General features: G+C 39.9%; 4 protein-coding genes across 4 annotated transcripts; 2 read left to right on the plus strand and 2 right to left on the minus strand.

Annotated features, from left to right (window-relative positions):
- The first annotated feature begins 659 nt into the window (after positions 1-659).
- LOC137709294 (uncharacterized) lies at positions 660-2,902 on the plus strand. Its single transcript, XM_068448380.1, has 2 exons — positions 660-2,690; positions 2,801-2,902. Exons 1-2 carry the CDS (start codon positions 660-662, stop codon positions 2,900-2,902), a joined length of 2,133 nt encoding a protein of 710 aa, XP_068304481.1.
- LOC137709403 (putative pentatricopeptide repeat-containing protein At3g01580) lies at positions 2,816-5,363 on the minus strand. Its single transcript, XM_068448497.1, has one exon. It carries the CDS (start codon positions 5,170-5,172, stop codon positions 3,046-3,048), a length of 2,127 nt encoding a protein of 708 aa, XP_068304598.1. The 5' UTR covers positions 5,173-5,363; the 3' UTR covers positions 2,816-3,045.
- A 3,622-nt stretch (positions 5,364-8,985) lies between these two features.
- Positions 8,986-12,802, plus strand: LOC137708276 (disease resistance protein RPV1-like). Its single transcript, XM_068447319.1, has 5 exons — positions 8,986-9,711; positions 9,889-10,990; positions 11,162-11,443; positions 11,620-12,183; positions 12,256-12,802. Exons 1-5 carry the CDS (start codon positions 9,191-9,193, stop codon positions 12,772-12,774), a joined length of 2,988 nt encoding a protein of 995 aa, XP_068303420.1. The 5' UTR covers positions 8,986-9,190; the 3' UTR covers positions 12,775-12,802.
- A 464-nt stretch (positions 12,803-13,266) lies between these two features.
- On the minus strand, positions 13,267-14,720 carry LOC137709295 (putative pentatricopeptide repeat-containing protein At3g01580). Its single transcript, XM_068448382.1, has 3 exons — positions 13,990-14,720; positions 13,759-13,835; positions 13,267-13,625 (listed from the first exon to the last, which is right to left on the minus strand). Exons 1-3 carry the CDS (start codon positions 14,718-14,720, stop codon positions 13,267-13,269), a joined length of 1,167 nt encoding a protein of 388 aa, XP_068304483.1.
- Between the last annotated feature and the right edge of the window lie 1,709 nt (positions 14,721-16,429).

Genomic DNA, 16,429 nt, shown 5'->3' on the forward strand with positions numbered 1-16,429 from the left:
CAGCGTACTGTATCATGTTGTTGATCTTAAAAAAGTTCTCCGTCACTTGTATTATTTGTCTATTATTTGGGATAGTATATTGTTATTGTATAATTTTACAATATAAATTGTTTATTTTTCATCAGCTTAAAAAATATTTACAAAAAATTACTCAAATGTGAGATATTTAGTAATTTATATGTACCAATTATGTTGAACATCTAGACAATTTTAATATCAAGTAACATATTAATGTTGAATCGTCAACTTATTTAATCCATATATGAGTAAACAATCTCCGATTTTATCGAATTTTTATAAAAATAATATTCACATGATAATTTAAAAAATAAACAATATTAAAATTTGTACTTGAAAAATATGTTAATCGCAAAAGGTGGATATCAAAATTTGATTCAATGGGGATTTTGGTCATTTAATTATTTTTCAAACTCAGAACCAATAATTTTGAGTTCATTTTATTTTTGTTTTTTAACTTTTTTTTTTTTTTTTTTCAAACATATGAAGCTCTTAGCGCCTTCGCGCGGGAAGCTGAACACTTGTAGCGACCAGGAAACAATAGACTGTCCGAATTCTCCCCATTAATCACCTCCTTAATTAATTAAAAATTAAACACATGGCTAATCACCCTAACCTTACTCCCTTAATCAAGATTACCAATGTCATCAACCTCTAATCGTCCGATTAATCCTCCCCCTCCTCCCACAAACCTCAATTGCCACCGCCGCCACCGTCGCAAGAAGAAAAACACTCACCCCATCCTCGATAATCCCGATCCCGACCCGCATTCCGAACCCGAATCCTCCCACCCTCCACCACCAGCCGCACCAGAACCCGAACCCGAACCCAAACCCCAAACCGAACCATCACCGTCGTCGCCATTGCCGACCGATGACCCTCACGTTCGGATCGCGATGTACGTGGCGATGGCCCACGCGGGCCTCGCCTTCTCGCTGGCCCTCCTCTACGGCGTCACGAAGCTCCTCCAAGGCTACTGGCGGCCGATCCACTGGGCGATCCTCTGCTCGATGCCTCTCCGCGAGCTCCACACCGCCCTCGTCTCCTTCTGGTCCCACTCCCTCAACCTCGGCCTATTCGAAACCCTAATTGCCATCCCGATCGCCGCCCTCCGCGCCACCACCGCCTCCCTCGTCGATTCCCACACCGCCATCCAGTGCTGCCTCCTTCGCCGCCGCCCCAACTGCAGAAAGAGGCAGATCAGATTCTCCAAGCTCGTTCAATGGCTCATCTCTTTCGCTCTCTTCGTCATCGTATACGAGAGCATTGGCATTATCTCCGTCCCGGCTTTTGCCATGGCTTGCTTCGTCGCCTACGCTCTCGGTTACAGAAGCATTCTGATCGATCCAGGCGTCGCCACCACTCTCTCCGCCATCTCCTCTGTTCGCCGCAGCGGCAGATTAAAATTCAAAAATACCAATAATACTAACAGCAATAGTAACTCCCCCGCTAATTTTGGCGGGAAAATTAGCCGGTGCATAACGAGCATGATGCTCAACAGGTTGAAGACGGCGGTGGCGATTGGCCTGATCACGGTGATGATCGTGGGATCTGTGTTGGGATTCTTTTTCTTTTCGTATAAGATCGCAATTGAAGGGAAAGGAGCTGTGATTTCACTCAAAGCACATTTGGAAGAGATGAATTACGATTACGCCGGGAGGGTCGGATTAAAGAAATGGATGAATGCAAATCAGGTTCCGGAATTGATCGACGATTACGCCACCAAGTTCTTCGAAACTGTTTCGCAGAACATCGATTCTCTGGCGGCGCATTACAATGTGACGGAGGTTGTTGACAGTGTTAGGCATTACTTGAGTACAAATCAGGATCAGATTCATAATCCCATGTCGAATAGTAATGAATCGGGCCGCAATTTTTCGAGTAGTATTAGTACTAATGGTGATGATCAGCCTAATTTTTCGGAGAAGTTTCGTGGCATTCAATCCCGGGTGAGGAACAGAGAATGGGGCGTGATCCATAGAGATATCGACGGCTTGTTTGGAGAATTCATGTCATCGATCACAAGGGAAGACTTAGCGGAGAAAACGAAAGATTTCTTGCTGCAGGGGTTAGACCTTTCCAGAAGAGTACTCGCTAGCGGAACAATGGTTGTGGCCGGAGGAGCAAATCTGTTGTTTTTCATGGCAGTCTCGCTCGTTTCAGGGGCTGCAGGATTGTTCAATTTCTTCTTTGAATTGACGGTGTTCTTCTGGCTTTTGTACTACCTAATCACTACTGATTCCGGCGGCGTTATGGATCATGTCCTTGGAATGCTGCCCCTTTCAAAATCCACAAGGGTTCGGTGTGCTCAAGTGCTTGATCACGCTGTCAGCAGCGTGCTGTTGGCCGCTGCAAAGGTCACATTCTTTCAAGGGAGCCTTACGTATCTCTTGTTTCGATTCTACCAGATTCATTTCCTCTACATGTCCACATCCCTCGCTCTTATGAGCGCTGTTTTGCAAATTACACCGGCTTGGTTCTTGTCCATTCCGGCTGCGCTGCAGCTGGCCATGGAAGAGAGATATGTCGAGGCAGTTTTGGTGACGGTGGTTCATCAGATTCTGTTGGAATACGGCACAGCAGCTATCCAAGATGAGATTCCGGGACAGAACGCCTACCTCACTGGCCTTAGCATACTTGGGGGCATTGCTCTTTTCCCCTCCATGTTGGAAGTAATTTTCCTTTTTTTCTAAACCTTATTCTTGTGAATTAATGCTTGCATTTATGTTAATTAGAGTGATCGGAATGGCGTTTTAATTGCGTTTTTCTGATCAAATTACAGGGAGCGATTATGGGTCCTCTGCTGATGACAGTGATGATTGCCTTCAAGAATCTGTATGTAGAATTTGTCCTTGCTTCTGGAAAAGAAGCCACTGCTCATTGATACAAGTAACTACTACATATTTTCATGAAATTGATGCGAGTAATTTGATAGAAAAATATCAGAGTCCTAGAGTCTGTCCATATCATTACGCCTTTCATGTGGGTCGAAAGTTTCCCGACAAGAAATTTCTCAACACTTCAAATCTAGACAGCATCAGCCATGTCGTGTAGCAGGAGATCGACATTGGGAACATAACCTTCCTCTCTCATTTTCACCTCTAATTTTCCTAGCACTCCATAAATCTGATCAGAATCAAGGTGCAATCTATCTCCGGCAACAAAACTACGGATGTCACTCCCCACCTCGACAACACTCTGCCCGGACATCTTCTTTAACCCCTTCTCCTTTATCAAAGTTCTGAGATTTGTCACATTTTCCCATTTGTTATCCATGGCATATATATTTGAGAGCAGGATGTAATACCCTGCATGATTAGGATCCAACCGAAAAAGACTCTTTGCTGCAACCTCTCCAAGCTTTGTGTTGTTATGAATCTGGCATGCACCAAGCAAGGCTCCCCAAACATGCGGTGCAATTGGATTGGGCATTGTCTCAACGATTTCCATTGCCTTGTCCAGCTCTCCTGCCCGGCCAAGAAGATCAACAATTATCCCGTAGTGCTCAGGTCCAGGCTTAAGTTGGTATTCATGCAACATCGTGTTGAATATCTCGATGCCTTCTTCAACCAAACCCGAATGGCTACACGCAGATAAAATCGAGAGAAATGTTACATCATTTGGCTTGACATCTGTGTGCTTAACCATCCGATCAAATACTTTTAAAGCTTCTTCTCCTTGTCCATGAACTCCATAAGCTGCAATCATCGCGCTCCAGATAACGACATCTTTGTCTGTTATCCCTTCAAATAATAGGACAGCATTGTCTATGCTGCCGCATTTCGAGTATAACTCTATGAGTGAAGCTCCAACATAGATGTTACTCTTGAAGGCGCGTTTAATCACATAAGCATGGAGGCAAAAAGCTTGTTGAAGAATCCCTAATTCTGAACAAGCTGCAAGAAGCTTGACCATAGCAACGGCATCAGGCTTAGTTTCGTATGATAGCATGTCGCGAAAGACCCCAATAGACTTGTATGCCATTCCGTTATGAGCATACCCACTCAACAAGGCAGCCCACGAAACCACATCTTTCTCTGGCATTCTTTTGAAGAGATCAACTGCTTTTTCGGGTGCAGAGCACTTCATGTACATATCAATCAGGGCTGTAGCTACCTTGATATCTAACTCGAAACACTTCCTAGTAGCAATTTCGTGGATCTTCTTACCTTCCTCTAAATTACCTGCCAGCGCACATGCTTGCAATGCACTTACCAGAGTCACTGAATTAGGTTCGGTTCTCATATCAATCATTTCGTTGAAAAGATTTAACGCTTCTATTACATCCCCATTATGAGTGTAACACGCAATCATGGAGCTCCAGGAAACCACATCTTTTTCCGGCATCTTCATGAACAACCTAGTGGCAGTTTTGACAGAACCCGTCTTTGCATATAGATTTAGCAACGCATTACCTAAAGATAAATTAGAGTTGAACCCGTTCCTAATAGAAACACCATGCACGCAACTTCCAATTCTAAAATTTGATAACCGAGCACAAGCCGAAACAGCACTAACAAGCGTCACTCGGTCAGGATTAATGCGCCCCACCATCACCATTCGGGAGAAAAACTCCAATGCTTCTTCAGGATCACCATTCTGCTCATATCCAGTAACCATAGAAGTCCACAAAAACACATCCGGTTGTGGAAACTCGTCAAACGCTTTCACAGCCTCGCCCATTTCTCCGCATTTGGAATACAATTCAACCAATGCAGAACCTACAAACATATCCAATGCAACCTTCTCATGTTTCTTCACAAACCCATGTATTATTTTTCCACACGCTAGCGCCCTTAACCTCGCACACGCCTTCATAGCAATGGGAATGGTGAAATTATCAGGCTTTTCCTCATTACCTCTTGACTCAGACATCATGCTACGAAATAGACACAATGTCTCCTCCCATCGGTCCTCTCTACAGTAGCTCCTGAGCATGGCGTTCCAGAGATAGACAGTTCTGTGGGGCGTTTCGTCGAACACCTTGCGGGCCTGACCGAGGGACTCATATTTTGCGTAGAGAGCGTTGAGTTTTGCGGCAAAGAAGCTGTCATGGGAAAGGCCGGCTTTGAGGGTTTGAGAGTGCAATTGCGCCACTGATTTCGCGCTGTTACATGATGCAAGCAGATTAGCAAGGACGTCCCTCCTTTTCATGCAGAAGACTCACTTGGTTACCCCAAAAGAATCTCACAATCTCGTAAAACCAGATCGAATTTCGTTAGCAGTCACACTTGTGCCTATAAGTTGCCTGCGTCGAATCCAATCAAGTCGGTTTTCTTCGATGAGATGTATAGAATTGGTATTAGAATTTTATAAAATGCATAGCATTTGCATGAGAACTTCCGTCAAATTAAGCAAGTGAAACACATGTTACATGCTTCTTTTGTTATGAATATATAAAGGACAAATGCTCCACATTTTATCAAATTAAGATACGAATTTTATGAATTACGAGTCTATCTTTGTTTTGTTTCACTTGAGGAGATAAAAAGAGTACGATGAATTTAGACCGTTCAGCAAATACATGAATCACTTAAATATTTGTACAAAGTCAACTTGTAATATGTATAATTCATAGCTATGTGAACATACATACCATAGAATCATTCTCCCAAAATACCAGTTTCTTTTTTTTCACTAATTCTCTCACTTTCTACCGATTTTTGTTTTCCTATAGTTTTTTCGTTCAGGAGTGAATAAGGTGCATTATAAACGTGTACTATACAAAGCCCATTGAGGAGGATTATCATACTATGTCATATGAGTTTGACGATAACATTGACGATGACGATGATTAATCTATCAGTGATAAATACAAAACAACGTACAACTCATGACTGATACGTTATTTCTTTGGTATATTAAGAATCTTTTGTATTTTCCACTACAAATTCTTAGGTTCATACTTTCTTTTATTAACTTATATCAAACCTAATTATGTTTTAGGTCACAAAAAAAAGAGATGTTAATTCTTAGTCATCAATCAAACCAATGGTCAAGCTCATTAGGGTCCGTAGGCTCTCATCCTCTTTCCACCGCTCATTTTTTTAGGAAGTTTTAACGAAAAGCACATAATACTGTTCACTTTAATGAAAAACCACATTTTTATACTAAAAAATCAAACCTGATACTATTCACTTTACCCTTTATTTTGTCCTTATCATTAAAACTCAAAGTTTTCAAATCATTTTCATTAATTTTCCTTTTCTCTTATTACGAAAAAATCTAGTAAAAAGCAGTAGCACGCACTTCACTAGGCTACTGCCTTTTACCTGCTTTATAGTTACATTTAGTTCCTCCCAACAAATCATCTCCAACATTGGTTGGTCATTTTTCCATTCTATGCTAAAAGTTTTGCGAAGCTCTTAAACTGAAAGGGCTTTCGTCGCGTGATGTCTCTCAAAAAATTATATGTACAATATTAAAACATTACGTGACTATGAACTCGTCACATGTGAATTATTATGATTAGATTTGAATGTTAGCATATCGAATAAGTGGCATATTACTATTATTATGTTTTGTTAATGTTAGAATTGGTCCTCAGACTTTGTCCTAATTGGATTATTGATTGCCAAACTCTGGCTCATCTGTCTGCATTTAAAATAGTTCAATCAATGCAAAACCCACAAACATGTGCCATGTCCAATGCAACCTTGTCTATGTCCAGTGCAACCTTGTCATGTTTGTTCATAAACCCATGACGTCCATCAACATCAGTTGAACCAACCTGTACACCACCTTTAACATAGAATAAGGTCGTGAACTAAGGGTGGATTAAATACAGGAAAAAAAATGAACGGAACACCGAATTGAAACCTAAAAAACAAACTGAACAAAAAATCAAATCGAACTAAAATCATTTGGTCTAGTTTCGGTTTCAATGATTCTAAAACCAAACCGAGTATATATGAATTTTTATTTATTTATTTAGGGAACTGTTATTAGCACTCCAATAATCTCATTCTACACGCCTCACAAATATATTTTTCTTTTTAATTATAGAAAGTTTGGAGTGCAAAATGAGATTTTGGAGTGCCAATAATAATTCCTTTTATTGGGGACATTTGCTAAGAGCACATCTAGCCTTCTTTCAATTTTAATGGAGACACTAGGTAGCCGTGGAGCAAGGGTTGTTTAATACTCTAACTTTCGATGTAAAAGTTGCAATTCGAGTTTAATAATATTAGCTAGGGATTGAAGTACTTATTGCAATCATTTATTGATGGTCAAATATGGTCGTTCAATGCCATTACATTATATATGACCATTAATGGATAGTTGTGCTAAGTACATGGACGGGACCTAGCCAAGTTCTCATATTCGATGTAAATGCAGGTTCTCAAGTAGGGTGGGCATTTTAATCGGGTCAACTGATCAATCCAAACAAAACAATGAGGTACTTAGAAATTTTTAATAAATTTGATAACTGAGCACGTCTTGATTTATAAATTTCATGGCCTATATGAATATGTATTTAATTTTGCATCATGTGTTATGGATTAAATTTTTCGGATCAGAATCCTCTCCTGATTTAAGAATGAGGATCCTCCTGTCCAAGAAATATGGACCGTTGGATGAAATTCCAACAGTTAAAATTATTATAACTTTAAAAGGACTCCATATTTGTAGTCATTGGATATTCATCCAACGACCCACACTCCTTAATCAGGAAGATCCTCATCTTTAGATTAGGAGAGGATGCTAATCCAAATTTTTCAATAAGAATCGTTATCGTGCCTCTCGCACTCTCGTTTAATACGTCCACTAGCAATTATTCAAAACTATATTTTAATAGTTTGAATGTTTCAAACCAATAAGAACGGTAATCCACCTTAATTAAAAACTGATTATATGCTTTGAATAATGATCGCGTTGCCGTCGACAATGACAGCCTATAAGAATAATAAGGCATATTAAATATAGGCTAAATAGGCAAAATGGTTCGTGAGATTTGCGTAACATATCATTTGTTCTTTGAGAATTCAAATCAATAAAATGGTCTCTGAGATTGTCCACCATCATTTTGGTCATTCCATTAAAAACTCTGTTAAATGGTCTGAAGCTCTTGACTTGAAGTTTGGTCAATTTTCAAAGCTTCGTAACTCAATCGTTTCTTAATCAAATTCGATCAATAATATATCAAAATGAAGATAGGAAATTGTAGAATAATATTATACCTATTTGGAAGCCCAATGGTTGAAGGAGATGGTAGGAAAATAGCCTCAAAATTGACTAGTGCGAGAAAAAACTGGAAAACTCATCGAAAATTGGGTAAACTTTAAACGTTCACAACTTCTTCAATACTCAACGAAATCAAGTGATTCAAAAATGAAAATCATACTTATCGACGAGATGAAGAGCATGGTTTTCTACGGCTAACTCGCCGTCGTTTGGCCGAAAAACGGCTCGAAAGTGGCTGTCCTGGTCTCGTGTTAGCCACTTTTGAGCCGTTTTCTGGCTAAAACACGGCGAATTATCCATAAAAAAAAGATACCATTCTCTTTGTCTCGTCAAGAAGTATGATTTTTGTTTTTGAGTCACTGGATTTAGTTGAGTATTGAATAAGTTATGAACGTTTAAAGTTTACCTAATTTCTGGCGAGTTTTCCAGTTTTCCCTTAGACCAATCAACTTTGAGGTTATTTTCCAGCCATCTCCGGCAACCATTGGGCTTCCAAATAGGTATAATCTTATTCTTCATTTTCCTATGTTCATTTTGATATATTATGGGTCGAATTTGGTTAAGAAACGATTGAATTACGACCTTGAAAATTACCCAAAATTTCGCCCAAGAGCTTTGGGACACTTTTTAACGAAATGAACAAAATGATGAATGGTGGACAATCTTATGAACCACTTCTATTGATTTGTCTCAGAAACTAAAATGATGTGATATGCTTGACTATTTAGCCTTAAATATAATATATTGGTAGATTAGACTTAATCAAGCCCATGTTAAGAAAATCCTTCTTGCAATTCTTTTCTCCCTCCTATCATTTCTTACGCAGCCGCATCTTGCGTCTCTCTCCCTCTTCTTTCTTCATTATTTTTTGCTCTCACATCTTCCAGCGATCCAAAACAATAATCAGGAGTTTAGCTGGGAATCTTGGGAGAGACTTGTTTTCTTTAGACTGAAACAATCAGGAGTTTCACTTCTTTGCTTGAAATCAATGAATACCAGCAGCCTCGCCCTTGCAACCGCCGCCGCCGGTTCGTCTTCCTCTCGGCGTTCAAACTGCTGGAAGTACGAGGTGTTCCTGAGCTTTAGAGGCGAGGACACACGCACTGGGTTCACAGACCACCTCTCCATTGCGTTACGCAGTGCCGGAATCACCACGGTCATAGACTACAAGCTCAAAAAGGGGGAGAATATACAGAGAGAAATTGACCGACAAATCGAAGGATCGAGGATCGCGGTCGTCGTCTTCTCAAAGAGTTACGCGGAGTCCCGATGGTGCCTGAGGGAGCTGTCGATGATCATGAGGTGCCGAGAAGATCAAGAGGGGAAAGTAGTCTATCCTATATTCTACGACGTTGACCCTTCGAAAGTGAGGAAACAGAGCGGTAGTATTGGGGAAGCATTTCAGAAGCATGAAAGGGATGAAGACCCAAATGAGGTCGAGCAGTGGAGAAAGGATCTTAAGGCTTCTGCAGATTTGGTTGGCCGGAATCTTGAAACCACTGCGGACAGGTATCATTTCAAATTTCCTCTTTTACAAAATTTAATCGCTTGCAACATCTTGTACAATTAGCTTTTGGGACACTCACTAATCAGCCAAGTCGTGGTGCATAAGGCATTTAGTTCATATGAATCATGCTGTTGCATGATTAATCATCTGTTTGCATAATTTGGATTTCCAATTGGCAGGCGTGAAGGAGAATTTATCCAGAAAGTTGTTGGGGACATCAACGGACTACGAAAAACCAGCGACTTAAAAGAAGCCAAGCACTCAGTTGGTATAGCTTTTCGCGTTGAAGAATTCAGTACTAAATACTTAGATGTTGGAGGTTCACATGATGTTCAAATAATTGGAATTTGGGGTATGGGCGGCATAGGTAAAACAACGCTTGCTAGAACCATTTATAGCACATACCATCATAGTTTCCATGGTCAATGTTACCTTGAGGAGGTGAGGAGTAAAAAGAAAAATATGGTTAGTCTGCAAGAACAACTTCTTCGAGATATTTTGAAATGGCCTGACATTAAAATAAGTAGTGTTGCCGAAGGGACCAAGGAGATAGAGAAAAGACTTGGAAGCATGAAGGTACTCATCGTAGTTGATGACATAAATGATGCGGACCAATTAGATGAATTGGCGATAGAACATGACTCGTTTGGTCCAGGAAGTAGGATTATTTTAATAGCAAGAGATGAACAAGTGCTGAATATACAGAAGGTGGAAAAAAAATATAAGGCACAAACGATGACGGATGAAGAAGCTCTTGAGCTCCTTAGTTGGCATGCGTTTGGAAATCATTGTCCTGATAAAGAATATATTGAACTTGCAAGAGGTGTTGTTGATTATTGTGGAGGATTGCCGCTAGCTCTTAAAGTCGTAGGCCGTTTGTTGGCTACGAAAAAGAGTAAAAGCATATGGAAAAGTACATTGGATAAATTGAGAATTATTCCACATGGAAAAATTCATGAAACACTTAGATTAAGCTATGACGGGCTAAGTGATGATCATGTGAAAGGTGTGTTCCTTGACATATCTCATTTCTTTATTAACTGGCATGGAACTCATGTCATGGCAATATTGGATAGTTGCAGTGGCTTTTGTGTAGAATCAGAAATCAAAACCATTCAAGATCGGTGTCTTCTAGATTTTGATTCACCAAAATTTAGGATGCATGATTTGATTCGAGACATGGGAAGAGAAATTGTGCGGGCAGAATGTGCTATGGAACCTGGAAAACGTAGTCGATTGTGGCATCATGTAGACGTAACAAGCATGTTAAGAGACGAATCTGTAAGTACTTTCCCAAATCCCAATAAAAAAATGTTATGTTGAATGTATGTAAATAAACAGAAGCATATGCATATCCCACATCTAATGCATTGTATACGCTGCATTTGTAGTTCATTCACAGATAGTCATGGCTTTGCTTGAATTAGATTTGTTATTGTTTTCCCCCAACAGGGAACGGAAGCGATTAGAGGGCTAACTTTAGTGTTGCCAGAAAAATCAGATGAGCATCCCTTCCGCACAAAAGCATTTAAGAAGATGCGGCATCTGAAATTTCTCCAACTCAATTATGTAAAGCTCACTGGACGCTACCGTCATCTTTCCAAGGAGTTAAGAGTATTGCTTTGGCAGGGATTTCCTCTAGAGGTCATACCCAAAGATTTTGATTTACGAAACTTACTTCTTATTGACTTGAGCAACAGCAAGCTTGTCCGAGTTTGGGTGGATTCCGATCAGGTACAATACTACATATAATTGTCGTAACTTCAACCAAATTATTAATCCTTCCCTCGCCCGTGTTTTGTAAATACCAACATCAGTCGACAGTCATTCTCTCTCTCTCTCTCTCTCTCTCTCTCTCTCTCTCTCTCTAATATGGATTATGATTTTTGTTCTATCTTTTTGCCAAACAGTTGCCGAAGAAGTTGAAGTTTCTTTATCTCGATCATTCCCGTAACCTGACTCAATTACCTGACTTTTCAAAACTCCCACATCTCGAGAGTTTGGGCCTCAACAGCTGTAAGAGTGTGTCTGAGGGTTACCATTTACTTGCACAACTGAAGATGCTTGAGTATTTAGATCTTAGAGACTGCAATATAACGGATGATGCCATTGTTGCAAGCCTTCGGAGTCTATCTTCTTTATGCAGTTTATTACTAGATGGAAATGGTTTTCATAGGCTACCCATCCTCAGTGGCCTTTCCCAGCTTACATCTTTGTATCTAAATCATTGCACAAGCCTTGAGGCAATCCCAGATTTGCCGACAAGTATGCATACACTGGAAGCGAATTACTGCACTGAACTGGAAATAATGCCCAAGCTTCCAGAGATGTCGCAAATGATGGACTTGCGAATGAAAGACTGCCGCAAACTCAAAGATATTCCAAACCTGGATAACTTCTTGTGCAACATGCGTACCCTTCATATGGAAGGGTGCACCAGTCTCACTGCTACTTTTAAGGAGAACATCCTATTGGTATGGAACTTTCGCTCTCCCTCTCTGATTTTCATATTGTTGCTTATACTTACTTTGCACCTCGTGTTGTAGAAATGGAAGGGGGATGTAATTGGTGGACTTTCTCTCTCTGTAAATGATATTCCTCGCCGGTTACCCTATGTTGCGCGAGCTGATGAAACTGTCGAAATTGAAGTGCCGACTAATTTTGATTATAAAGGAGGGTTGGCTGTGTGCATCATCTATTCTTCGCACAACTCAGACTGTACTGGGTCCCTATGCCTTCATGTTGTTAATCGTACCCAGCGAACATGTTTTCACATTTGGCCAATGGTGACCACCGTAACTGCTTCCCATGAATGTTATCTTTGGCTGGGAAATCTTACAAACAAGAAGCTCAATCTGAAAGGTGGCGACAGGGTTCGTGTGCTTGCAGACTTTATTGAAACAGAGGATGATCATCAAATTAAGGTGAAGAAAACAGGAGTGCGTATCGTAGAACTGGAATTTGTAGCTTCAGATCTGATAGATGTGGACTATAAGCTTGTGCCATATGAGTCTGATGAAGATACTGATGAGGTCCAACCTTGCAAAAGATTTAAGGTTATCTGATCTCAATATTGAAAGCTTCGACGATGAAGAAGAAACAATTGGGAAATGAAAGAAAGCATTCCAAAGTGTCTTTTTATAATGTACTTGAGTTTCAATGTGGGTATAATAAAAGCACTTTTAGCTGAAGCGTTTTTAGCGAAGCAATGCCGAACGAGTTCTTAATTAAACATATAAGTAGCTTATTTTCTTATAAAATAAATTAATGATTTCTTATTTGATTCATTAGTGTCGTGTTTATCCCTCTCTCGGTCTCCCTACCCCATTTCTTTGAAACTAATTTCCCCTTTCACCCTTCGTCCACTCCCATTGTTGCCCTCATTTTCTCTCCTATAATTAATCCTAGTTGTTTGATGTATGTGGTTAACTCTAATTGTTACTAATCATACCCCGCAAATTCAGTATGGAAAATTTTCAAATCTAGACAGCATCCGCCATGTCGTGTGGCAGGAGATCGACATTGGGAACATAACCTTCCTCTCTCATTTCCACCTCTTATTTTTCTAGCACTCCATAAATCTGATCGGAATCAAGGTGCAATCTATCTCCGGCAACAAAACTACAGATGTCACTCCCCACCTCGACAACGCTCTGCCCGGACATCATCTTTAACCCCTTCTCCTTTATCAAAGTTCTAAGATTTGTCACATTTTCCCATTTGTTATCCATGGCATATATTTTCGAGAGCAGGATGTAATACCCTGCCGAAAAAAGAGACTTTGCTGCAACCTCTCCAAGCTTTGTGTTGTTATGAATCAGGCATGCACCAAGCAAGGCTCCCCAAACATGCGGTACAGTTGGATTGGGCATTGTCTCAATGATTTCCATTGCCTTGTCCAGCTCTCCTGTCCGGCCTAGAAGATCAACAATTATCCCGTAGTGCTCAGGTCCAGGCTTAAGTTGGTATTCATGCAACATGGTCTGAGTGCTTAACCATCCGATCAAATACTTTTAAAGCTTCTTCTCCTTGTCCATGAACTCCATAACCTGCAATCGTCGCGCTCCAGATAACAACATCTTTGCCTGTTATCCCTTCAAATAATAGGACAGCATTGTCTATGCTGCTGCATTTCGAGTATAACTCTATGAGTGAAGCTCCAACAAAGATGTTATTCTTGAACGCGCGTTTAATCACATAAGCATGGAGGCAGAGTTTGGTCTGATAGCATGTCGCGAAAGACCCCAATTGACTTGAATGCCATTCCGTTATGAGCATACCTGCTTAACAAGGCAGCCCACGAAACCACATCTTTCTTTGGCATTCTATTGAAGAGATCACCTGCTTTTTCAGGTGCAGAGCACTTCATGTACATATCAATCAAGGCTGTAGCTACCTTTATATCTAACTCGAAACACTTCCTAGTAGCGATTTCGTGGATCTTCTTACCTTCTTCTAAATTACCTGCCAGTGCACATGCTTGTAATGCACTTACCAGAGTCACTGAATTAGGTTCGATTCTCATGTCAATCATTTCGTTGAAAAGATTTAACGCTTTTATTACATCCCTGTTATGAGTGTAACAGGCAATCATGGAGCTCCAAGAAACCACATCTTTTTCCGGCATCTTCATGAACAATCTAGCGGCAGTTTTGACAGAACCCGTCTTTGCATAGAGATTTAGCAATGCATTACCTAAAGATAAATCAGAGTTGAACCCGTTCCTAATAGAAACACCATGCACACAACTTCCAATTCTAAAATTTGATAACTGAGCACAAGCTGAAACAGCACTAACAAGGGTCACTCGGTCAGGATTAATGCGCCCCACCATCACCATTCGGAAGAAAAACTCCAATGCTTCTTCAGGATCACCATTCTGCTTATATTCAGTAACCATAGAAGTCCACAAAAACACATCAGGGTGCAAAAACTCGTCAAACACTTTCACAGCCTCGCCGATTTGTCCGCATTTGGAATACAATTCAATCAATGCAGAACCCACAAACATATCCAATGCAACCTTCTCGTGTTTCTACACAAACCCATGTATTATTTTTCCACATGCCAGCGCCCTTAACCTCGCACAAGCCTTCAGAGCAATGGGAATGGTGAAATTATCAGGCTTTTCATCATTACCTCTTGACTCAGACATCATGTTACGAAATAGACACAAGGTCTCTTCCCATCGATTCTCTCTACAGTAGCTCCTGAGCGTGGAGTTCCAGAGATAGACAATTCTGTGGGGCGTTTCGTCGAACACCTTGCGGGCATGACCGAGGGACTCATATTTTGCGTAAAGAGCGTTGAGTTTTGTGGCAAAGAAGCTGTCTTGGGAAAGGCCGGCTTTGAGGGTTTGAGAGTGCAACTGCGCCACTGATTTGCCGCTGTTACATGATGCAGCAGATCAGCAAGGATTTGCCTACTTTTCATGCGGAAGAACAACTTGGTTACCCAAAAGAATCTCACAATCTCCACGTAACAATAGAAGTCATAAAACCAGATTGAGTTTCGTTAGCAGGAACACTTGTTGTGCCTATAAGTTGCCTGTGTCGACTCCAACCAAGTCAGGGAATTTTTTTTATTTATTTTTTCCTTCACTCGTGCGGCGTGTTTTTTTCTCTCTTTGACGAGGTGTGTAGAATTGGTATTTGAATTTTATAAAAAGTGTAGCATTTGCATGAGAATTTTCGTCAAAATTAAGCAAGTGAAACTCATGTTACGTGCTTCGTTTGTTATGAATATATGAAGGACAAATGCTTCGCATTTTATCAAAATTAAGATACCAATTTTATGAATTAAGAGTTTATTTTTGTTCTGTTTTGCTTGAGGAATGAAAAGAATACATAATTTAGATTCATGAATTGGATCATTCAACAAATACATAAATCACTTAAATGTTCGTACAAAGTCAACTTGTAATATATATAATTCACAATTATGTGAACAGACACATCATTGGGTCATTCTCCCAAAATACCACTTTTTCTTTTTTTCATTAATTCTCTCACTTTCTATCAATTTTTATTTTGCTATAGTTTTTTCGTTCATAAGTGAATAAGATGCATTATGAGCTTGTACTATATAGAGCCTAATGATGTTGATGAGGAGGACTATCATACTATACCATATGAGTTTGACTATGACGACGACTAATCTATTAGTGATAGATACAAAAGAACGTAAAATCCATGACGATAGGTTATTTTCTTGATATATAAGAATCTTTTGTATTTTCCACTACAAAATCTTAGGCTCATACTTTCTTGTATTAACTTACATCAAAACATAGTAAAAAGCAGTATCACGCACTAGGCTACGACCCTTACCCTTTTATAGTTTATTTAGTTCCAACAAATCGTATCCCACATTGGTTGGTTATTTTTCCATTCTATGTTGCAAAGCTCTTAAATTGAAGGTGTTTTCGTCGCGTGATGTCTCACAACAAATTATACATGCAATATTAAAACATCATGTACGTTGAACTCGTCACATATGAGTTATTATGTTAGCATATCGCATAAGTGACATATTACTATCATTATGTTTTTTTAATGTTAGAATTGGTCCTCATACTTTGTCCTAATTGGAGCATTGATTGCCAAACTCTGACTCATCTGTTGGCATTTAAAATACAATTCAATCAATGCAGAACCCACAAACATGTGCCATGTCCAATGCAACCTTGTCATGTTTGTTCATAAACCCATGTAGTCCACC

This window comes from Pyrus communis, chromosome 11 (assembly GCF_963583255.1).
Source record: "Pyrus communis chromosome 11, drPyrComm1.1, whole genome shotgun sequence".
Lineage (NCBI taxonomy): Eukaryota > Viridiplantae > Streptophyta > Magnoliopsida > Rosales > Rosaceae > Pyrus > Pyrus communis.

Bases quoted from the DNA above. Each gene is read 5' to 3' on its own strand.
- LOC137709294 (XM_068448380.1), top strand. From the start codon at position 660: ATGTCATCAACCTCTAATCGTCCGATTAATCCTCCCCCTCCTCCCACA. The intron at 2,691-2,800 runs GTAATTTTCCTT...ATCAAATTACAG, and splicing joins TTTTCCCCTCCATGTTGGAA to GGAGCGATTATGGGTCCTCT.
- LOC137709403 (XM_068448497.1), bottom strand. From the start codon at position 5,172: ATGAAAAGGAGGGACGTCCTTGCTAATCTGCTTGCATCATGTAACAGC.
- LOC137708276 (XM_068447319.1), top strand. From the start codon at position 9,191: ATGAATACCAGCAGCCTCGCCCTTGCAACCGCCGCCGCCGGTTCGTCT. The intron at 9,712-9,888 runs GTATCATTTCAA...TCCAATTGGCAG, and splicing joins CTTGAAACCACTGCGGACAG to GCGTGAAGGAGAATTTATCC. The intron at 12,184-12,255 runs GTATGGAACTTT...CTCGTGTTGTAG, and splicing joins TTAAGGAGAACATCCTATTG to AAATGGAAGGGGGATGTAAT.
- LOC137709295 (XM_068448382.1), bottom strand. From the start codon at position 14,720: ATGTTTGTGGGTTCTGCATTGATTGAATTGTATTCCAAATGCGGACAA. The intron at 13,836-13,989 runs GTATGCTCATAA...CTCGAAATGCAG, and splicing joins TGGGCTGCCTTGTTAAGCAG to CAGCATAGACAATGCTGTCC. The intron at 13,626-13,758 runs GTTATGGAGTTC...TTGATCTTCTAG, and splicing joins CTGGAGCGCGACGATTGCAG to GCCGGACAGGAGAGCTGGAC.